Below are 25,353 nucleotides of genomic sequence, written 5' to 3' on the forward strand. Positions count from 1 at the left end.
GCGGACTGTAATTGTAAAACCTATATCATTTTACACTTTCAGATATCTGGCCTTGATTAAGGAAGACCACTCAACAGAAAAGATATCCAAATTCGTCATGGAAAATTTGTAGTTTTCATGAAAACAAAGCAAAATAATAAAATAAAAGTTAAGGAAAAATAATAGCATGAAATCAACCCTGTTAGCAGACAATGACACAGAATCACCCCCCCTAAAAACCATCATCTTCAAAATTTTCTTCCATAGAAACCTTGACCACCCCCCCCCCCCCCCAAAAACCATCAACTTCAAAACTTTCTTCCAGAGAAAGCTTGACAGTGATGTATGTAGCATTCCATCCAACTGACAGTCTGTGTGAATGCCACTGTTCAAAATGAATTATGGAATGTTTTGAGCCAGCCGGAGTGGCCGTGCAGTTCTAGGCGCTACAGTCTGGAACTGAGCGACCGCTATGGTCGCAGGTTCAAATCCTGCCTCGGGCATGGATGTGTGTGATGTCCTTAGGTTAGTTAGGTTTAATTAGTTCTAAGTTCTAGGCGACTGATGACCTCAGAAGTTAAGTCGCATAGTGCTTAGAGCCATTGGAACCATTTGGAATGTTTTGAGGTGATGTGACATGATGTTCTGTTCCATCAATTGTGAATCTACCTGATCTCATAACATCACTTTCACTGTTCAGTAATGGGATACGGATGGTGACATTGCCTAATGGTCCATTCAGTTGACGTTTAGTGCATGACTCAGCCTCTAGCTATTTCACTTATACCTAATATTTCTAGTTTCTTTAGTAATATTTTATGGTGAGTAATGCCAAAAGCCTTGGTAAGGTCTGCAAATATGCCTGCAGCATACTTTATGATGAGCTTTAAGTACAACTTCTTTAAACACTGTTATGAATTATACGATATTTCTGCTGCCTCGGAAACCAAACTGAACCATGTTATTAATATTTTTATTTATTTACTTATTTCAAGTTCTATAGATCCGTATGTGAGCTGTTCACAAGATACAGAAGGAGTGAATTTATCAAATTGTTGTTTAGTACACAACTGCATTGAATTTATTATATGAAAGACATAAATAATATATAAGTAACAGGTACTTATGAGAAGTTGAGCACATAGCTAACATACATTTTTCACTAAAGAATGCAGATATTCATAAATCTGAGTTACAATTATGCTGTACATAACTAGGAATCATATTATGTATTATGACTAAGAAATTCATCTATACTACAAGGTGTACAACTTTGCTTCCGCCGTTTTTTCCCCAACATTTGAGGCCTTAATGAAACAAATTCATTACACATGTATCATTCAAAGTATTTTCCAGCGCTGGCCACTACTTTCTCCCATCTTTCGGGCAGTGTACGAATTCGGCGTCGAAAAAATTGTTCATCTTTTGAAGTGATCCACGAATCGATCCAATTTGTGACTTCTTCATGAGATCAGAAGTGTTGGTCAGCCAGGTCATTCGCCATTGATCTAAACAGGTGATAGTCAGAGGGAGCAAAGTGTGGAGAATACGGCGGGTGGGGTAGGACTTCCCATTTTAACGTTTCCAAGTACGTTTTGACCTCTTTTGCAGCGTGGGGTCGAGCGTTGTCGTGCTGCAAAATCATTTTATCGTGCCTCTCGCTGTATTGCGGCCTTTTGTCATTTAATCCTCTGCTCAAACGCATTAATTGCGTTCGATAACGAGCTCGTGTGATTGTTTCGCTTGTTTTTAACACCTCATAGTACACGACGCCAAGCTGGTCCCACCAAATGCAGAGCATGATCTTGGAGCCGTAAATATTCGGTTTGGCCGTCGACGTGGAAACATGGCTGGGGTATCCCCATGTTTTTTTGCGTTTAGGGTTGTCATAATAAACCCATTTTTCGTCCCTGGTCACAATGCGATTCAGGAATCCCTTCCGTTTTTGCCACTGAAGCAACTGTTCACAAACACGCAAACGCCGCTCACCGTCTCTTGGTTTCAGCTCACACGGGACCCAAGTTCTTTCTTTCTGAATCATGCCCGTAGCCTTGAGACGTTTTGAAATGGCTTCCTGTGTCACTCCCACTAATCGTGCCAATTCTTCTTGAGTTTGACGCCAGTCTTCACTCAGCAATGTCTCCAATTCTGCATCTTCGAAAACACTCTCTCTTCCACCACTATGCCGGTCTACGACGTTAAAATCACCGTTTTTGAAGTGTTGAAACAACTCACGACACGTTCTTTCACTAATAACGTCCTTACCATACGTACTTGAGAGCATTCTATGAGACTCAGCCGCTGTCTTCTTCATATTGAAACAAAACAGTAACACCTTCCGCAAATGACGAGAATGAGGCTTGTACACTGACACTGTCAATCAAGAACAACTTTATGATGTATACACGAATCAATTAATGTTTGAATGAGATATTACTGAGGTCCAAGTTAACTGTCTGACGTCTGCGATCTGTTTCTTTCGACCGCTACGTACCGTTGTCGCCACCTATCGGCAAACGGTGGAAGCAAAGTTGTACACCTTGTATAATAACATCCATCTAGAAGTAACTGCCTTAGTTTTTCTTTAAGGTTGGGTAGGCTTCCAACAATATCTTTAATTTTTGATGGTAGGACATTAAAAATATTGGTTCCACTGTACATAACCCCTTACCCACCTTTCTGTTTTTTATGTAGATCATAGTGGATATCAAGTTTCCTCCTGGTGTTATACTTATGGAATGAACTATTGGTTTTGAGTGAGTTACTGTTTTTAATAACAAATCTTACCAGGGAAAAAATATATTGCGTGGTTGTTGTAAAATTTTGGAGATTTCTAAACAGGTCTCTGTGTGAGTGCCAAGGATGGACTCCACACATAATTTTTGTAGCTCGCCTCTGTGCATAGAACATTTTTTTGCTAGTAGTTGATACCCCAGAATATTATACAATAGGCCATAAATAGATGAAAATAACTAAAGTATGCTGTTTTTATTGTGCGCATTCCCATACTGCCAGAGATAATTCTAAATGAAATTGTTGCTGTGCTTAATCTTTTGCGCTGGTCTTGAGTATGTAAGTGCCACTTCAGTTTTATGTACATATGCAGATCAAAAAGCCTAGAGGACTCAACCTTTGGGATCCCATGATCATCCATTTTTAGATTTCTTTCATCTGCAACATTAGTATTAGAGGAGAGATGAACGCAGTTTGTCTTTTTTAGGTTGACTGAAAGACCATTAATTTCAAAACAGTTTACCATATCTGCAAATGCTTTATTTACTACCTCACTTAATATACTTCCTGAAGAATTACTAGGTGAGTAAATATTTTGACCTTTCCACGTCCTGAGCATAGTGCCAAGTCATTTATAAACATAAAAAACGCAGTGGATATAATACTGAACCTTGGGGCTCTCCAATGCCAGTGGAGCCCCAATCTGAAGATACATTGCCACGGTGCATTCCTTGAATGATTACCTTCTGCCTTGTACCACACAGGTAAGATTCGAGCCACTTGTCTACTATTCCACTCATTCCTAAAGTTTTGGCTTTATTCAGGAGATTATTGTGGCAAACACTGTCAAAAGCTATTGACATATCACAAACTATTTTTAACTGTCATCATATTGCCATTTATGTATTCTACAACATTCTCAACAAATGCACATGTTGCATCCTCTGTTGATAACCGTTACTGAAAACCAAACTGGCAATTTCTGAGGATGTTATATTTGCTAATATGTTCACCCATACTGCTGTGCATCAATTTTTCCAGTACCTTAGGAAAAATCGAGAGTAATGAAATTGGTCGATAGTTTCTAGCATCTTTTTTTCTCCCTTTTTATAAATTGGCAGTGTAAATACATATTTTAATCTGCAAGGGACTATTCCTTCCTCAAGTGACATATTAAAAATATGGCAGAAGATTTGCTTATTTCTCTAAGCATTATTTCAATAACTTACTGAAAGTATTATCAACTCCAGCAGAATTTTTATGTTTTAAAGACAGAGTTATTTTTCCTATTTCCTTCACTGCTATTGTCATCTAATTTGTTAGTTTAAACTAATCATTTCTTTTGTAGCTGAACTATTCTCAGCCTCATTTTTCACATATTTCCATATGGTCTTCATTTTGTTACTAGATTTCTCAGTTTCCTCTTTTAAGCACATATTTCTCAATTTTTGTATCACCTTCCTTAATATCTTATAGTACACTTTGTTTCGTCTCATCATTTCGAAATTTTCAGAAATTTTCAGACATTCTGTCTGATGCATACATCTCCCTGTTTATTTTACTTGAGAGTTTTAGCTAGGTAATCCATGGCTTAAATGTAGTGTTGCGCTGGTTTTCTGCCATTCTTTTTTTAAACACTTCCTCAGGAAGACTTGTAGATGATTAATAAATTCATTTAATTTTTTAATATGCTGCATTGTATACTTCTGACCAGTCACCTAGCTGTACTGTAGTTTCTATCTGTATGTCTCCATTGTTTATTTATTACTCTCAAAGTTTTCCAGACAGGTTTTGGTTATACCTTAAGACTGAAATGAGGGATAGTAACAAATATAGCATTGTGGGCTGACAGCTGATTTAAAACTTTTACTGACTGTCAAACTGCTGTGCCTAGACATATCAACAAAAACATTATCAACTGAATTACTAGAGTGGTCAGTTACCCTAATCGTAAAATCTATTAATTGCACTAAATCGTAAGGGCTTATCGATTGCTCCAGTTCTACTGTGTTACTACTTTCAGCCAACAAATTTACTTTAAGATCTCCTAGCAATAGGATTCAGATGGATTTTTTGTACAATTTTGACAAGACTACTTCACACTATTTCAGAAAGTTTCTGAGCTTCTACAGGTGACCTGTAAATTGATAATATGACAACTTATGTACTGTCTGCTGACAGTTCAATGCCACACACTTCAAAGTGTTTCTGAACACAAAAATTGCTAAGTCTAGCACTCAAAATACTACATTATTTGTAGCAGAAATCACTACCCTGTCTTTGTCAATGGTTAATCTACAAAAATGACATGCTTCGCAGGCTCTGTCAATGCACAACATGTCAATTCCACTAGTGACGTGATGTTTGGTGGAACATCATATCTCAGGTTGCTTTTCATATTCAGTATCATTTAAATTCATTACTAACCGGCCTATTTTATTTGTAAGTCCTTTTATGCTTTGGTAGAAAATTGCTAGAGATTTAAACTTGTTTAAATTTGCACTGTTTTTAGAATTATCAGATGTCAGGGTAATTCCACTGTGCACACATATTTATGGTTTGAACTTACGATCCTCTGCTGTACCCTCTTCCTCTGCAGTGAAGAATAACAAAAATCATCCTGGAATGTGGGAGTCTTCTTATTTCATAGTTTTGTTACACTGTTCACCTTAGAATTCCTATGCAGCCCATGGCTTGTAAAGTGTTCTCTAAGTGAACTGCCAGTTTCAATAAATTTAACATGCTTGAAAATGTTACATACTTCACTTAGTTTTCAGTTCACTACATTTATTTCCTGGTTTACACATGAGCTTTCTATAAAGTCGTACCTTTGATGAATGCTCACTACAAAATCATTTCACGTGAGGAATTATTCATAACACTTCCCTTAGCGTTATTGATTCTAGGTGGTTCTCATTTCTATAAACAGGGTTCCCTCCCCCAATTATCACACAGCTACAATTATTCTCTAATACATTTTCGCAGTTTTTCAGTACCTCAGAGAGAGGAGCTCCAGGTTTAATAATGCCAGTTATTTATTATTCTGTATGCATTTTAGACATAAATCCAACAAGGCCTTTTCAGTGGCTGTCAGATAATACACATACATCATACATCTTCTTGCCTCTGTTTATATTATCATTAGGTTTTTTTTCACATTATGAAGTTTTTTATAGATTACACTTTGTGGATTTCAGTGTTCACATGTTGGCTTTGTCATGGAACTGAACAAGAAGTTTGGCATCATTGATGTAATACTGGTTGTACCGTATATCTCCCGTTTCTAAGTTTTGCAGGGCAGTTCATACTGGCTGTCGTGTCATGGCAAAACATGCCACAATGCATTTCAAATTGCATCATTCACACTAGCTGTCATGTCATGTCGCATTACGTCAGGGGGATCCATGAGAAGCCTTACATCACAGCACCATCAAGGTTTCTCCGAGACGAAGTTTTGATGGCTGGTATCATCATCCATTGTTGATTACTACCCTCTTGGTAGTGACATGTGGTAGTCTGCACCACGGTCTTCTTGCGACCGTACATTTTCGTGACCACCACTACTTTCCTGCCAAGTCTTTCTCCAGTATTGCTGAAGTAACATCCAGCTTCTCAAAGCCCTATTACACAGCCCCGTTCAAACTCAGTGAGGTGTTGATAATGGTGTCTTCGTCGCTTTAAAGGCATTCTTGACTAACATCAACTCACCATGTCCAATCTCAAAGGTAACTAACGCTCTCATTTTTTTCCCTTTATTATCATATCATCTTCCTCGCCCCATGTGGGTGGGGTGGGAGGGGTTGGCAGCGGACAACCAACCTGCTCTTCAGCCAGTGGACATTATTTTCTGACTTAGTCGCTAAACACAGAACAAGGAGACATAGTTACCATGAATTGAAGGGCTTATTTCAATAGTGGTACAAGTCCATTTTTGTTCATTCTGAGATACAGAGTCCTAAAGTTAAAAGAGCGCTGCAGATTTTTCAGTGCTCTTTTAACTTTAGGACTCTGTATCTCAGAACGAACAAAAATGGACTTGTACTACTATTGAAATAAGCCCTTCAATTTAAAGTTAATTCCAAAGGCGATGTTAATGGGAGAATGTGAGAAATAGTGATGTTCCTATGAACAGTTGAAAAACAGCGATAAAAATGTGGACATGCAGGACAGTTAAAAACACTTAAAGAACACTACATCTACATGGATACTCTTCAAAACACATGTAAGTGCCTGGCAGATGGTTCATCGAACTACCTTCACAATTCTCTATTATTCCCGTATCGTATAGCGCGAGGAAAGAACGAACACCTATATCTTTCCGTACGAGCTCTGATTTTCCTTATTTTATCGTGGTGATCGTTTCTCCCTATGTAGGTCGGTGTCAAAAAAATATTTTCGCATTCGGAGCAGAAAGTTAGTGACTGGAATTTCGTGAGAAGATGGGGTGTGGGTTGAAGATTTAGAGAGGGTAGGATATGGCTCTGGGCTGGTCCCTCCAGTGGGCTGCAATCAGTGCAGCTGCTGTTTGACAGTTTTGTGGCGTCTGGTGTAGCAGTGGTGGTGCAGTGAGATATAACTTGTGCAGGTGTTGCAGGGGCAGTGGCGAGTGCAGGAAAGGGTGTAAGTGGAGGATAGGCAAATGAAAATGGCGTTAGGTGGTAGGGGAGGTGTCGCATGGAGAGGTGGATATGCAGCTGATGTGGCTATGGATGGGGAAGTTACTGTGGGGAGCGGGGGTAGACATATGGTGGTCGGCTGGACAAAGCACTCCATGTAGTGATGGTGGGAGCAGGGAAGATGGGGGTGTTAATGGATGTGGTTGGGGTGTCCATAGTGGGTTGAGGAGTTGGGTATAAGGTTGATGCATCCCAGCGACAGAATGCCTCTGAGATGGTATAGGGTGGGCTCAACGATGTCTGAGATGATGTCATGATGGTAGATGAGGAGTGGCAGTGATGGAGACAAAGACGAGTAGATGGAGGCGGCGGGGAGGCTGTGGCTGTGACGACAAAGTCTAGGAGGAAACGCATGCGAGAAGATGGTGACGGTGCTGCAGGCAGCGACAACGGTTGGCAGCTACGACAGTTGTGCAGCAAGACCAAGGTGACGACAGGAAAACAACGATACGCGAGGAGATGATGAAGAACACATACACAAAAGACTGTCTGGACGACACAAGCAAAAAAGCATAGCATAGGGGAGTGGCTGCTACTAGTCTATGTAAAACCAAACAGTAGCAATAAACGAACTAGTGCTAGTCAGTTGATGCAGCTCCGCTCACGGCTGTTAAAGCGTGTATTTAAAGCAAACCTGATTTGCATCCTCATAGTGGTGCTACCATGCGACTGGCGCGAAATTTGAATAAACATTGTCTTTCAAGTGTAGAAAAACGCCAACCAACCTCTGTTTTTGTCGCACAGCTCCTTGTTGGTGTTGCGATTTTTTTCCATCAGTGTATTTATGTATTCGGGTAACTCGTTAGCCTGTCTTTCATCATTTATTACATATTTTTGACACTGATGAGGGTAGGGAAACTGACCGGTAGTTCTAAATATTTTCCTCATTATTGTTTTTTACAGAGGACACAAGTACGTGCCGTAATGCTCTGGGAAAATATCTGTACTTAAACATTCGTTTATTAAGCCTGTAACTGGAGTTTGTAGGCCGTCAGTGCACGCTATCGGAACAGAGAACTACTACCAAAACATATAATGAAATGTGTAAATTTCTATGTATTCTTTTTAATCGACACGCCACTATCGAAACATGAACTATCGTGCTTCCACCTGTTTCGACTGTCACGCTCGAATCTAAATACACTTTGTAGCATAGCGATAGGGACAACCGCAATATCCTGTTTGTTTTGTTGTTTGTGCGTGTGGGGTGTGCAAGTTTTGTAATATATGGGCAAAACCAATGGCACTGAGTGGTTTCGTGGAATTCTTCCAGAAAGGAAGGGTATGGTGATATTTGCGTAAAATTATCGACAGAGTGCTGTATCATCTCGTATATTTTTAGAAAAGTAGACTCGCTCCAGCGGGTCGGCATCGGTTATTTACGTTTAGTTTTTTGCCGTTCGGCACGTAATTTCAGCTGTTTCGGTGACTTTCTGTTTTTAACTTTATATGGTCATCTGCACTGATGTAACAAGCACAAGAAATGTCACGAGAGAAGTGTAGATGTGTATGATTGCATTTTTCTCCACAGTGAAACTAGTTCTATTAACTAAGCGGATTAAATGATTTTAATTAGTGTCCGAAGAGCCAAAGATATGGCTAAGGTGTGTCTCAAATTCTGTTGTTTTACTGTATAAATTTGGATAAAATGGAAATAGATACCCGGAATCTAATTTGCCATGGTGCACACGTTATACTGGTCGTACACAGTAAATCATAGATTCATACAGCAATTTAGATAGATTGTCTTGTACAGCAGTATCACTGTATCGGTTCCCGTAACAACAATGCAGTTTACTTTTCATTTATTGTTGTTGCAATTGTCCACAAAGGAGGCAGGCTGTCAGCGGATAGAAACCCCAGTTCATCCAAAGGTTCCATAAACTGTATTGAAAAGATGGTCAAAAGATATAAAAGATGATTTTGTAAGAAAACTTGAGTGAACGATATTTATGACTTTTACGTAAAAACAAGTGACAATAAACAAGGGTTTTGTAAAATACACATAGATGGAAAATGTTGATGGTTTTTAAAACTCGTTTTTATGATTTTATTTTATAGTTAATATATTGTCACTTATGAATGCGAATTATGTCATGATGTAATGGTGATACTAGATGATACATGAAGAATTGTCATGATGGGAATGACTATGGGGCACTGTAGAACCACAGGTAGCAACCAGAAGTCAGCCAAGTGGATGAAGGGGTAAGAAGAAAATGGAAGGATGGTGTGACGTGGAGCATTGTGATTAGGGTTGGAAAGAGGGGTATATGTCGAGACAGATTTCATTGTTTGGGAGTGGAAATTGGTAAAAATTCCAGTGGGAGAGGATAATGTGTGTGGAAGGCGGAATATGGATGTAGGGGCACAGCAGGGATACTGGGCTGATTGTCAGTGGGTGGAAATTTGGTGCTAGGACTGGGTTTTGCGGGTAATGTTTTGGAGCTGTAGGTGACCCAGGTAGAGATGATGATACGGGAAGTGGGGGAGTTGGTAGAAGATGAGTTATGAAGGTAGGTGGATGTGGAAGGCTAGGTGGAGTGCATGTCTTACCAGGATTTCAAGTAACTTACAGAGTTTAGGCAAGGCAGAGATTCAGGCAGTATTGGCATAGTTTAGGATGGTGTGGTTGAAGGATTTATAGGTGAGGATTAATGGTAGGATATAGACCCCAAATGCACTCTGTTAGTAGGTTTTGTAGTTTGCTGGTTTCAGGCTTTGTGTTGGATGGGTAAGGAGATGTACATTCCATGTTAGTTTTCTGTCGAGAGTTAGTCCTAAATCCTTTACTGTGTTAGTCAGTCCACACACCACCATGCCTTATCCTCTCCTGCTGGACTTTTAACCAATTTCCACTCCCCCAACTATGAAACCCGTCTCAAGATGTACCCCTCTTCCGAGCACTAATCACAGTGCTCCACCTCACACCATCCTTCAATTTTCTCCTTCATCCATCTTGCTGACTTCTAGTTGCCACCTGTGGTTCTAGATGGAGAGATGGAAATCTGGAAGATGGAAACACCAAGTGGTGCGAACAAAGATGGTGGCTATGCTTTTCTCTAGATTTACTTGAAGTTTCCTGTATTACACCATTTGACTAGGAGATTCAGGTGGCATTGGAGGGAGGCATGGGAGAGATGAAGGGTGTGGTGAGTGGCTTGGTAGGTGGTGGTGTCAGCATATTGCAGGAGGTGTGTTGGGGTAACGGTTTGGGATTGTCTGCAGTGTACAGGATGTAAAGGAAGGTTGAAAGGACAGAACCTTGAGGCACACCTGCAGTGGCGTGAAATATATGGGAGCAGGAGTGATTGATTGTGATGTCTAGTATGGTGTTGAGGCAAGGATGCAGACATAGTTAACTGGGAGTGCATAGGTTTGTAGCTTGAAGAGCAGTTCAGAATGGCATATCTGTCAAAGGCTTTTTGGATATCAAGGCAGACAGATATGGCAGATTTACATTTATGCAGTTGATGGGAAATTAGGTAGGTAAGGTAAAGAAGGTGGTTGTCAATGGAATAGGTGGGACAATAGCAAACTGGATATCGGGAATGGGTAGGTTGGTTGCAATGTGGTGATGGAGTCATTGAGAAATAATGATTTAGAAGATCTTACTGAAGACTGATGTGAGGCTGATAAGTTGACGAGGGTGGTTTATACAATGCAATTGTGTACTTTTGCATATATGTGTTATAGATGTTCTGGGTTCCATCTCACGATATAGTGTTTCTCACCTCTTCCACTTCTTGATGCAGTTGGTCAGGTAATGTTGGTAAGAATGTGAAATAGACCAGCTGTTGTCCCATGACAGCTTGTATGTGCTCTATGGGGGACAGTTCTGGTGACGGTGCTGGTCAGAACAGGTGACAATCAACTTCAAGAGCAGAAATGTTAATGTGAGAAGTATTTGCACTGTTCAATGCCCAGCAAGTACAGCAGGTGTAAGGTTATTGTAAGCTCTTACCTAGAATGGTCTTGTATGTGATTTCAGTTGTGACTGTTCTCATCAGTCCCACACTTGCGAAAATCCATTGCTTACGGCATGGCACAGTCTACTGTTGTCACAAAAGACAACTTTGCATCATCTGCCTCTCTAGTTGCCTTTTGCTGCAGAGATGGATTGCATGGTGACAAGGTGTAGATGACACCTAATGAGTGGCACTCGTCATCTTAGTCTTAAAAAAACTTTTCCAGTTGGTTAGAGATGATGCACTGATTGAAAAATTGTTTTTCATTTACCCTACAGTCATTACACTTTTAGCATTGGCTTTTCATCTGATACAGTGGTCCAGTTATTAATCTCTGTGCTGCTGCCATCCAAAACTGGTGCAAAAAGCATACACACCTTCCTCAGGCCACTGGCATCAACATTGACATGAATGTGATGCCTCATTGGCAAAATTATTTATTTATTATTTATCATATTCATTGTGACCATGTGAGCCAAAGCCATTTGTTCATAGAATGAGCCAGTACATAGATCACATTACACTGATTAGAAACTTTATGAACAAAAGAATTAATAAAACACAAAAACATTATGACCATATGAACAAATTATGAGAAAAATTCTGAACTACTGTAAGGTTCTCCTATACAGAATAGTAGTAGTGTGCCTCAGAGAAATATTTCAACTTAGATTGGGATACTTGGGATGTGTCATTGTTTCAGCTCTACTGGGATCTTATTGAAAATGAAACCTGCTGAATAATGCACATCTGCTCGTATTTAAGGTGGTGTAATGGGTCTCTTGAACCACCCATACTGGATGTCACCTTTGTGAGGAAGAGAATATCATGCAGATTACATTTTTTGTGTCTATATTATTGTTTGGAATGTAGCCTGTGGTAACAGACTGATCTGTAGTGTAGCCCAATGTCTATGTCAGGTTGAAAAGTGACAATTTGGTTGAGTGTTGGTGAAGCTAACAAGTGTAAACACAAAATCAGTCATGGTGACATAATGATCTGTAGCGCAGTCATAGCTCTAAGTAAGGTGGAAACATTACAGTTTGGTTGTGTGTCGGCAAAGCCAAATTTAAGGTTTCAGTTAAATTACTATGTGCCTCAGAGGATCATAGAGTTTATCAAATTGCATCTCACTACCAGCAGCTAACCCATAATTTGGCTTTTGTACTTTACATGACACTACAGTACTTTCAGTACATGTGTGGAAGGATCCATTGTTTAATAGTATAGAGAAAACTGGTGTGGTTATTTCATCAGAAGCTTTCATAATATCTGCTGCACTTAATTCAGGAAGTTACAGGAAAGGGATAGAATGACCATATCGTAGTGGTTGTTGCTAGTGATATGCAACACTCTTCAAAGTTGGTGTTGATGACTTTACTAGAAATCATTGCTGGTACCTTGCATTGTCGTATCATTCTGCTTTCTAACTATGATGGTACGTCTGGACATAGGATTACTACACTGTTGCCCAGGAGCATGCAGCCACTTACTTACCTCATATTTTAGATCTTCATGAACAGATCGTGCATAGCTATTTAATGTTGTATAGCAGTTTGTCTTAATATATGTAGCAACAGTTTAAAAATTATATTACTCCCTAATTCTCGGAAATATGGAAGCGTCCGATCCCGCCCGTCTGCTTTGACCCATGACTTCACAGATATGGTGGAAATGACCATAAAGCACGATTCCAATATGGCGCATATAAAGTCGTTATGTACACATTATGAGGACGAAAATAGGGCCTACATCGAAAAACACACACACACACACTTTCCACAAAAAGCCTAGTGACACTAACGGTACAAGTGCGGGAAATGGGGTGTTTTTGGGTGGGGGCAAACAAAATATAAACAAATTTACACACCCACCTCCATACAAAACCTCACAAAACGACGAAAAAAACAGACATCACAAAACTCCCCAAATACCACTAAACACAATATCATCTGGAATTGGACACTTCCCTTGACCTATATAGCTCAACAGCAGCTCCCGATCCCATAAATTAGGATCAAACACTTCCCTTGGCCTATATAGCTCAAAAACATCTCCCAATATCAATACCAACATACACAGCCACTCATTGGGATCGAACACTTCCCTTGAGCTACACACTGTTAATTTTATCCATCATATCCATTCCTGAACAGAAACAACAACCGATTAATTTTACTAAAATTACCACACGATGTACAGCGAACAACACTAAATTAACCTTAATGCAAAATCGTTAACTCACTGAAACGAATTCCACTACAAACACAGCCGACACTCGAACAATTCTGGAAAATGAGCAAAACCAAACTGAGCCCATTACACCACACAAATGAAAACCCTGAACATACCACCAGAGAGCACAACAAACCACAACGCGACGACATCTACAAACACACCACACACACAAACCAAACTTAGCGCCATCATGACGTCACACACGACAACACCCTTATGTCACGGGTCAGAGCCGACATGTGGGATCGGACGCTTCTGTTGATCCCTAATTCTCCACTGGAGTTTACAATTTTCAGAAGTGTCACATTCACAGAATTGTCTGTGTGTATGAATCGAACATTATGCTTGACCGGAATGGGCAAGGAAAGTGCCATGGTAGTGTCGATGGTGGAAACTGAAAGCCTGGGACGACAGGGAACAGATGTAATAAACTGGACCTGTTTGAGGTGCACTTCAGTCTTTTACATGTCACAGGAAGATACTTAGTCCATAAATTTGATATATTCATGCATACATCCGTGGATTCTATCACAATAATATAGCATTTGACATCATAATACATTGAAAATAAATTGCTCAAATATACACATACAGAGTACACAAGGACATTTTTATGAGGATAGGATAGGACAGGTGCTTGGCTGTGGCCTTGCTGGAGGAACCAGCCCGGCATTTTCCTGAAATGATTTAGGAAAACCTAATTAAGGTGACCGGACAGAGGAAAACTCTGTTGTGCTGAATATGAGGTCATTGTTTTAACAACTGCATTGCTTCAGTTGTTTGGTCCTTATTGTACAATGTTGTTTTGACTATACATAATTTGCACAACATAATTTATAGTACCAAAATAGTTTTGCACTGTTTGTGCACATCTCATTATACTGTGACTGCGCACACTGTGGACATAGTTATGACTCAAGGCCACAAAACATGCTGCTATGTTCTTTGCATTCCCTTCAGTCTGTCCAGAAAAGTGACTGCTGGCTCATAAACCTGCAGCTATGCTCCATGACCTCTCTTTAGTCTGTATGGAAAAGAGTCAGCATGCTCCCCATTATGAGGGTGATATGAAGCTCAGTAGAGTAACACGACATTAGTACCAGACACTACAGATACTGATCCGCAGTTTTCTTGAAAAAACATTGCATTGAGAAATAACTCATTTTGTACAACTATATTCGCAAACAGTAATACCTGTTGCTCATCCTGGATCATATAGTAGATATCTTCTACAAGAGCTGGGCTTTGAAGCTATATTGTCTCATAGTGGATAAATGCTTTATTGGAATATTTTAATGGCAGTTATAGGTCACAGGGTAGTGATGCACAGAATTATAATTCTAGGGAAAAAAAAGAGATGTTAATTACTTGTATGTTAAGTTCTATTTGGTTCAAAATGAAATCAATAATGATGCAACAAAATTTTTGGGCGAAACCAAAAATTTTGGTACCACCTGTCAGCTTTGACCCGTGATGTCATCAAAGTGGTGGGCACAACTATTTCAACATTGTGCAATATGGATACTATGACGTTGGTTATTAAACCTGTGAATAAACATACATAACACTCAAAACATTTAACTCCAGCAATAACATGAAACTGATTGAACACCTGCTTGATTAGGTGTTTTGGGCAGGAACAGACTAAATACACAACAAGGATAATGTTACCATTCCAAAACAAGTATTATACCACAAATCAAGCACACAAAATTCTCAACTTTCAAGGCAATCATGCAAAAATGAAATACTGTTGGTATTGTAAACTTCTCTTGACCTGCATAGCTCAGATGAAGACCAGGATACCAAGAATCCCACATGTTGTTGTTGTGGTCTTCAGTCCTGAGACTGGTTTGATGCAGCTCTCCATGCTACTCTATCCTGTGCAAGCTTCATCATCTCCCAGTACTTACTGCACCCTACATCCTTCTGAATCTGCTTAGTGTATTCATCTCTTGGTCTCCCTCTACAGTTTTTACCCTCCATGCTGCCCTCCAGTGCTAAATTTGTGATCCCTTGATGCCTCAGAATATGTCCTACCAACCGATCCCTTCTTCTTGTCAAGTTGTGCCACAAACTCCTCTTCTCCCCAATTCTATTCAATACCTTCTCATTAGTTATGTGTTCTACCCATCTAATTTCAGTATTCTTCTGTAGCACCACATTTTGAAAGCTTCTATTCTCTTCTTGTCCAAACTATTTATTGTCCATGTTTCACTTCCATACATGGCTACACTCCATACAAATACTTTCATAAACGACTTCCTGACACTTAAATCTATACTGGATGTTAACAAATTTCTCTTCTTCAGAAACACTTTCCTTGCCATTGCCAGTCTACATTTTATATCCTCTCTACTTCGACCATCATCAGTTATTTTGCTCTCCAAATAGCAAAACTCCTTTATTACTTTAAGTGTCTCATTTCCTAATCTAATTCCCTCAGCATCACCCAATTTAATTCGACTACATTCCATTATCCTCGTTTTGCTTTTGTTGATGTTCATCTTATATCCTCCTTTCAAGACACTGTCCATTCCGTTCAACTGCTCTTCCAAGTCCTTTGCTGTCTCTGACAGAATTACAATGTCATTGGCGAACCTCAAAGTTTTGAATATTTCTCCATGGATTTTAATACCTACTCCAAATTTTTCTTTTGTTTCCTTTACTGCTCGCTCAATATACAGATTGAATAACATTGGTGAGAGGCTACAACCCTGTTTCACTCCCTTCCCTACCACCGCTTCCCTTTTGTGTCCCTCGACTGTTATAACTGCCATCTGGTTTCTGTACAAATTGTAAACAGCCTTTCACTCCCTGTACAACTCAAATTTCACTAAACCTCTACAGCTCAAACAAAACTCTCAATACAAAAACTCGCATACACCACCTCAGCTGACACAAATGTTTTGGTGGTTGTATTTAGTGTTGAATACCTAATCCAAAAAGACTGATCAAAAACATTCTGCTGACTGCCTGGTGGAAGTACGGTGAGCAGATGTGGCATGTTGCATTTGGTAAACTGAAGATGGTCATTACCAATTGAAATTAATAACCTGATTACAAGTAAACATTGTGATTCAAGATTAGAATCATAATAAAGCAAATATGGCTAAACTAACAGAAGTGGGGTATATGCATGATTAATATAACACTTTTGGCACTGTGTATCTGTTGACAGCGCAGTGTTTGTACTAGTTTTTGAAATGAGCCTTTTTTTTATTTCTTTCTTTCTTTTGTTTCCCTGTGTCATTAGTAGCTTTTTGGAGACTGAAAGTAGGCTCTAAGAACAAGTACGAACAGTGAAAAACCATTGTTATCCATGAGTTGCAAGGTTCCAAATCCTATCTTTCACCAGCACTGTCACTATTACTAACATGCTTGTACTGTGTGATAGTCCTTTATTTTTTACACTGTCTGTCATTGGGTTGGTTATTTTGTAGATATGAGAGAATGTGATACTTGCCTGTGATATGGACTGTCAACAAATAACAACTTGCTACAGGGTGAACATTTTTATTAATAACTTGAATTTATATTTACATTGCTCTTGATTTAGGTGATGTGAATAGTGATTGTATTAAGATTTCGAGAAATGTACTTCAATATTAATTTATCTGCTTGCAGACTTTCCGTCCCAAAAAGAGCTTTGAACCAGGAACCTTAAGGTATTCCCTTCATAAACAAGCCCAAGCGTCATTGAGCTCTGGAATTAATTTACGAGCTGTTGTACAGCTGCCAAATGGTGAAGATACAAATGACTGGATTGCAGTTCACGGTAAGAATATTTACTGTCATGAATTCAGATATGATTGCCATTTTGTGTCTGGTTTTTATACTATACATTGGATGTTACTTTTTTTAATTTGTTTATATAAACATAACTTTTTGTCTAGATATCATTGTATTAATTATTTTGGGGGAGTCGTGGTGGTAACCCATTGCTTCACAGAAAGTGAAGAATATTTTAAAAATTATTTCATTTTCAGTTAATCTCCCATGCTTTCTCCAATATTGTATTAGTATCACTGCACTATTCCTGAGTTCTGTGTATTTGAATCCCTAATATAAGCCATGCGCTGTTGCTTCTATTCCCTCATATAATGGTAAATGTTTGTATCCTCAGGTAATTTCTCTTGTCACTCTCATGGTGATTTTTTTTGAAAATACTGAAGCAAACAAAAATTAAAACAGGCAACATGTAGTAATTTTGGCTGATGAGACAGGAATGTAAATTTCAGTTTATTTTCTTTAAATGTAAAGATTGTGGTTCTTGGAGTTCATTTATCAGATAAATTCAGAAATTATCTCCATCATCAAGCAGGTTTTGGGCATTGAGACAGCAAACATTATTGTTTTTATGGTTTCCTTTTTTCCCCACATTAGATACCTTACTCTTTAAGTACATTTTTGTTTAGTCAGGGAAAATATTATTTCAAGGTGGTGGTGATTTACAAAATCTTAATATTTTTCAAAAGAACGTGAACTGGAACAAGAGCTGAACAACAGACCATCCCCAGGCATCTATATGTACAAAAAATGAACAGTGTGTTCAGTGATCACCAATCAAGAGTAATTGGCACACATGGCCTATAATTTGTGTCATTCATTCATTTAGTTAATATATTTTGTGATTATATGAGGATCACGTTTGGTTTGAAATTGTTGACCCCATTGTTTCTAATTATAGGCTGTTTCATTACCTGTAGAAATATTAGGATGGTTTGTTTGATCAAAACTCTACTATTCCAGTAAGAGACATACAGTTATGTCAAATTATGATTTTTAAAAAGAATGGAAATGCATTTGGGGATTTTGCCTTGACCAAAACAAAGTTCTTCTTTATCTGTTTATTTCTGTTAACTGGTGTCACCAAATTTAATCCATCCAAAAATAGTGAATCTCCCCAAAACACTTACCCTTTAGTGCCACCATGTAGCTAAGGACTGCCACTGCAGTGTTCAGCATTTAGGTTCATTTAGGGGCACATGTAGCTTGTGAAGTAATATGGATTTTGTATCGCCCCTCTAGTTTCAGGGTCCCAGATTAAATTCTCTGTCACCACTTTGAAATTTTCTGTGTTAAAAAGGCCCAGATTCCCATGCTCTGATGTAAACTTAGAAACTGTATGAATAAAAAAGCAGTGGTGTTTATACAAAAGCTGCCAAATTGACATAAAGTCAAAATGTTTATTCCCAAGGTGAGAGAGACAAAATTTTTCTCATCATTCCATTCTCTTATCTTAAAACAGACATATCTACATGTCATAATGTATCATAAACAATCAACCAAGTTTGTTAGGTATTAAAGGAGTACAGTACTGCTATATATATTTAAAGATGCTGCTTCGTGCATAGCACAGTTTCTGTTTGTTCACTATTTCTTGTCTAGATATCAAATTTTTAAGCAACAGACCTGGATTACTAACCACATATTCATTTTTAATTGGCAGAAGGGCAGCTCTGAAAACTTATCCACATTGTATAATTGGAAAGTCTTAAAAAAAAAATTGCTGAGTTCCCAAGCCTGTCATATTCTTTCCAAAACAGAAATTTATGGTGGACACATTAACATCCCATCAAACATTTGCTATGCTGAACTAAAAGCATCGTGAAAGCACTCTGTAGGAACAGAACTACATAGTTCACTTGTTTTTAGCAATACTTTTATAGCCTGCAGTGACAAAATGCCAAAGGTTACGGAGTTGAAAAATATAAATACAAGAATTGGTGTTGAACTGTGGAAGTCTTCAACATTTAATCTTAGCTACAGTTCACCCAGTTCACCCAATAATACGAGGCATGTTTTTAAGTAAGTACCATTTTGAAATTAAAAAAAGACATGCTAAGATATCTCAATAATTTTATTTTTACATGAAAGCCTGTAACTTAATCTACTTTTCTACATAATTTCCATCAATATTCAGGCACTTGTCATAATGTTGTACCAGTTTTTGAATACCCTCCTCATAGAAGTCTGCCGCCTGACTCCTTAACCACTGCATCACCACTGTTTTGACTTCATCATTGTCTTGAAGACACTGACCACTCAGGTGTTTCTTCAACATTAGGAAAGTCATCCCGCAAGGAGGAAATCATAAAGTGTCAGTTTTCTCTCACCTTATTGTCCACTTCCTGCACCAAACTGTCATTAACGACCGAAGGACACCCACTCCGTTGTTCATCATGCATATTTGTGCAGCCATCTGTAAATGCTCTCACCCACTTTCTTACCATTCCATCACTCATAATGTTTTCTCTGTAAACTGCACAGATCTCATAATGAATATCGATCGCTTTTAGGCCTTTAGCACTAAGAAATCTTATAACAGCCTGTACTTCACAGTCAGCGGGACTCACGATTATCGGAGGCATCTTAAACACTCAGTGTACACAACATAAACAAGGAAGAATCAGTCTGTAATGGCGTTAGTGTGTACACAACAGATGTAGGTACCAAGTGCGTATGCGCAGAATGCCGACAGCAGTGCTGTGGCCGCGGTGTGGCAAAATGGTACTTACTTAAAAAACATGCTTCGTATTAAGGCTACCTTCATCTCTGCCAGGTCATATCATACACCCTAACTACAGTGTGATGGTTCAGTTGATATACACTCCTGGAAATGGAAAAAAGAACACATTGACACCGGTGTGTCAGACCCACCATACTTGCTCCTGACACTGCGAGAGGGCTGTACAAGCAATGATCACACGCACGGCACAGCGGACACACCAGGAACCGCGGTGTTGGCCGTCGAATGGCGCTAGCTGCACAGCATTTGTGCACCGCCTCCGTCAGTGTCAGCCAGTTTGCCATGGCATACGGAGCTCCATCGCAGTCTTTAACACTGGTAGCATGCCGCGACAGCGTGGACGTGAACCGTATGTGCAGTTGACGGACTTTGAGCGAGGGCGTATAGTGGGCATGCGGGAGGCCGGGTGGATGTACCGCCGAATTGCTCAACACGTGGGGCGTGAGGTCTCCACAGTACATCGATGTTGTCGCCATTGGTCGGCGGAAGGTGCACGTGCCCGTCGACCTGGGACCGGACCACAGCGACGCACGGATGCACGCCAAGACCGTAGGATCCTACGCAGTGCCGTAGGGGACTGCACCGCCACTTCCCAGCAAATTAGGGACACTGTTGCTCCTGGGGTATCGGCGAGGACCATTTGCAACCGTCTCCATGAAGCTGGGCTACGGTCCCGCACACCGTTAGGCCGTCTTCCGCTCACGCCCCAACATTGTGCAGCCCGCCTCCAGTGGTGTCGCGACAGGCGTGAATGGAGGGACGAATGGAGACGTGTCGTCTTCAGCGATGAGAGTCGCTTCTGCCTTGGTGCCAATTATGGTCGTATGCGTGTTTGGCGCCGTGCAGGTGAGCGCCACAATCAGGACTGCATACGACCGAGGCACACAGGGCCAACACCCGGCATCATGGTGTGGGGAGCGATCTCCTACACTGGCCGTACACCACTGGTGATCGTCGAGGGGACACTGAATAGTGCACGGTACATCCAAACCGTCATCGAACCCATCGTTCTACCATTCCTAGACCGGCAAGGGAACTTGCTGTTCCAACAGGACAATGCACGTCCGCATGTATCCCGTGCCACCCAACGTGCTCTAGAAGGTGTAAGTCAACTACCCTGGCCAGCAAGATCTCCGGATCTGTCCCCCATTGAGCATGTTTGGGACTGGATGAAGCGTCGTCTCATGCGGTCTGCACGTCCAGTACGAACGCTGGTCCAACTGAGGCCCCAGGTGGAAATGGCATGGCAAGCCGTTCCACAGGACTACATCCAGCATCTCTACGATCGTCTCCATGGGAGAATAGCAGCCTGCATTGCTGCGAAAGGTGGATATACACTGTACTAGTGCCGACATTGTGCATGCTCTGTTGCCTGTGTCTATGTGCCTGTGGTTCTGTCAGTGTGATCATGTGATGTATCTGACCCCAGGAATGTGTCAATAAAGTTTCCCCTTCCTGGGACAATGAATTCACGGTGTTCTTATTTCAATTTCCAGGAGTGTATATATTTGACCACGTTAACTTATGATTCAATCGGTGAGTGCAACATGTAGAAAAATTTCGTTCTGATCAGCACAATTTAGAAACTGAATGTTTGGGATGACTAGTGGGTGAAAATTGTGTGAACATTCATGGAGTTTGGAGCTCTATAGATATCCCCATCATCACAGTAAAAAATCTAATACAAGGGTTGGAGGTAATTAGGCATTAGAGGTGGGTCATTTGCGAAGTAACTGATTCAATGGAATGGTTCGTTAAACTGAACGGTAGGACCGAGGAATGACTTCTAAGGAGGAGTCATTCACCATTCCTTTCATGTCAGTTTCATACATGCCTGCCTCTCTCCTTCAGTACAATTGAAGAGAGAAGATCGCTGACAGTTGAAATTGGCTTGGCACAGGTGCTTTGCACGTCTACCATAACCAGTCATGTAATAGGATATTGCATAAAACAGGTTTATAGATGACTGTTTTCACTTGCAGCCATTTGCTCTTAGTAGACAAAAGCTGGCTACAGTGCTGCCAGCTGTCAGAAACACTACCATAGTTCCATTTACACCATTCCTATTTTCTACCTCAGACTCATTCTTAAGCTATGCTCAGTAGTGTGAAAGTACTCCAATCATACAGTATTAGTTGGAGGTGACTTTAACCTACAGGGTATAGACTGAGGCGCATGTGAATTTATTACAGGTGGTGTAGACACATGCAATAGAAATATTGTTGACATTGTAGTTACAGGGAGGTGTAACCTTGCTGACAGTGTCAGATGTCATCATAGCGATAATGGGTACTTAGGAAACTAAACCAGTCAAAGAGGATAGGAGAGCTTTTATGCTTGAAAGAGCAGAGAGACATTTGTTAGCATCCTTCTTTGACATTGAATGGATATTCTATTTGATTTCAATATGGTGAAAAGAGAGGAATTATGCGCCATGTTGAAACTGATTATAAAATGCACTTTAGAGGAGTAATGTGCTTAATAAGTGGATTAAGGATGGAAAAGATACACAATAGTTTAATAATAAAATTCAGAAAATGCAGAGGAAACAAATTTTTGCACACACTGTTCAAAAAAGAATGTAGAAATGTTGACTGGCAAATGTTAGTAGAAATTTGTGCATCTATGTAAAGATCTGTGCATGCTCAGATCTTTACATAGATGCACATGACAGTGAAAGCTGTTGCCAACAACCTGTATTAAGTCACTTGACAACCAGTCTGTTGTGGCAATAGAAGACAGAAAAAGAAAATTGTCAATTTTAAATGTTGTGTTTAAAATAACATACATGCAGGCAGTGTGTGTAGACATACCATCATCATTTGACAGTCTTGTCGACTCTATACAGGACATAGGGATAGGCATCCCTGCCATTGAGAAGCAACTGAAAGAGTTGAAAGCAAAAAAGTTGCCAGGTTCGAATGGAATAAAAATTTGGTTGTGCAGAGAGTATACATTGGCATTGGCCTGTTACTTAACTAGCACTTAGTGCAAATCTCTTCTCAAATGCAAAGTCCCAAGTGACTAGAAAATAGCACATGTGACTCCAATGTATAAGAAGGGTAGAACAACACACTCAAAATTACATACCCATATCCTTAACATCAGTATGCTGCAGGAGTCTTGAGCATACTACCACTTTGAATATAATACATTTTCTTGCGACAGAAAAGCTTTTATCCATGTGTCAGTACAAATTTAGGAAAAAATCGCTTGTGTGAAACTCAGCTTGCCATTTTCGTGCATGATATCCTGCGGACTGTTGGTGAAGGGTAACAGGCCATTTCTGTTCCTAATTCCTAGATTTATGGAAAGCAGTTTGACGCAGTTATAAATGAAGGTGTGAGCACACACAATAGATTCTCAAATCTGCAGGTGGCTCAAAGACTTCTTAAGTAATTGACTCTAGTATGTTGTTCTGCACGGCGATTGTCCATTGGAGACAAGGGTACTGTCAAGAGTGCCCAAGAGAAGTGTGATAGACCCACTCTTGTTCTCTATATACATAAACACTCTGACAGATAGTGTGAATAGCAATGTGTGACTGTTTGCTGATGATGTAGTGTATGGGGAAAGTGTTGTCATTGGGTTACTGTGGCAGGATACAGAATTTATATTTGATGTTGATGAATGGCAGCATTCTCTAAATGTGGAAAGATGTAAGTTAATGCATGTAAATAGAAAATACAATCATATAGTGTTCAAATGTGCCATTAGTGGTGTGCTGTGTGACTCAGTCACATTAATTAAATATCCAGACATAATGTTGCAGAGTAATATGAAATGGAACAGTCACGTAAGTGCGGTGATAAGGAAAGCGAATGGAAGGTGTCAGTGTATCAGGAGGATTTTAGGGAAGCGTAGCTCATCTGTAAGAGACTGCTTCAGAACACTTCTGTGACCCATTCTTGTTGTACTGGTCCAAGTATTCGGGACCCTCACCAGGTTGGGCTATAGGTAGGGATTGAAACAATTCAGTTGCATGCTACTAGATTTGTCACTGGTATGTTCAGCCAACACTGAAACAATTCAGTTGCATGCTACTAGATTTGTCACTGGTAGGTTCAACCAACACAAAACTGGTACAGATGCTATGTGAGCTGAAATGGGAATGAATCCCTGGTGAAAAGTCGATGTTCTTTTTGCGAAACTCTATCAAGAAAGTAGAAAACTGGCATTTGTGGCTGACTGCAGAATGATTCTAATGTTGCCACTAATTTGTGATCCATGTAATAACTGTAAACTCAAGGTAAGGGATGGCTTTTACAGGGGCATACAGACCGTAATTTTTCCCTCGCATATCTTGCCAATCGAAGATGAGAACTAAACTTTGGCATTTCCTCTTCCTCACCCCCCCCCCCACCCCCCCTTTCCCCGAAAATCACAACCATGATGATAGGTTCAGAATAAATAGTACATTTTACGAAGTAAAGCAGGCACTAAAAAACAATGTAACACCTTTTATAGTTTCATGTTTGTTTCTGGGTTTTGGAATTGGATGAAATGCCACTTGCTGCATCACAGGTCTTAGGTAGCCTATAGTTAAATTTGTCCCCTTTTTGACATGTGAACCACGTTCTTAATTTATTAAGCTAATAGTCCTTGTAGCTCTAACAAATACTAATTTGTCACAATGTTTTAGATAAAACAATGTCAATGCTATTGAGATCCATTTTACTATGCATGTTGTTACATTGATGTTCAGTGTTGGATAGGCACTAAGGGCTCACCTCTTGCCAGTGGCACTAACCCCAGGGGCATCCAGCTGGAGCCACTTCCATACTGTCCCCCTCCCCACTCCCACAATATTTTTCTTTTTTTAGCTCCTCCCCCTAAAAACTGCCATGTTAGAAAGTACCATGGTTTCCTCTCTTTAAACTGCCTCATTTAAATAATACAACAGAGTTTAGCCACAAGTACAGGTCAGGGACTGTGAAATAGACCATTACGTTTTCTGATTTCAATTACAATTTTTACTGCATTTGTTTGAAAAGGAGGAACTGTAATGATACTGTTTAGTCCTATTGAAATAGCAATCATCATCACTGCTTATGAGACCTTGTGTGGTATTAATCGTGACTGGATACATAAAATCATATATGCTGGACTAGATTTTGTTTTCACTTACTGGAATTTTAAAAGAACATTGTTATTGTAATGAATGACAGTTTTGTGCTTTACAATATTTCTTCATTGTTATTAAGACTAAAGTGCCATAAAAATTCAC

At 39.8% G+C, this 25,353-nt stretch overlaps 1 protein-coding gene across 1 annotated transcript in view; it reads left to right on the forward strand.

Moving 5' to 3' along the window:
* The first annotated feature begins 8,501 nt into the window (after nucleotides 1–8,501).
* LOC126183808 (MOB kinase activator-like 3) overlaps nucleotides 8,502–25,353 on the forward strand; it is a 31,844-nt gene continuing 14,992 nt past the window's right edge. Inside the window, exons 1-2 of the mRNA XM_049926056.1 lie at nucleotides 8,502–8,670; nucleotides 17,222–17,372. Of these exons, the coding sequence (XP_049782013.1) occupies nucleotides 8,629–8,670; nucleotides 17,222–17,372 (193 nt within the window). The 5' untranslated portion in view covers nucleotides 8,502–8,628. The remainder of the gene's footprint in view (nucleotides 8,671–17,221; nucleotides 17,373–25,353) is intronic.

The sequence above is a fragment of the Schistocerca cancellata genome, chromosome 4, assembly GCF_023864275.1.
Source record: "Schistocerca cancellata isolate TAMUIC-IGC-003103 chromosome 4, iqSchCanc2.1, whole genome shotgun sequence".
NCBI lineage: Eukaryota > Metazoa > Arthropoda > Insecta > Orthoptera > Acrididae > Schistocerca > Schistocerca cancellata.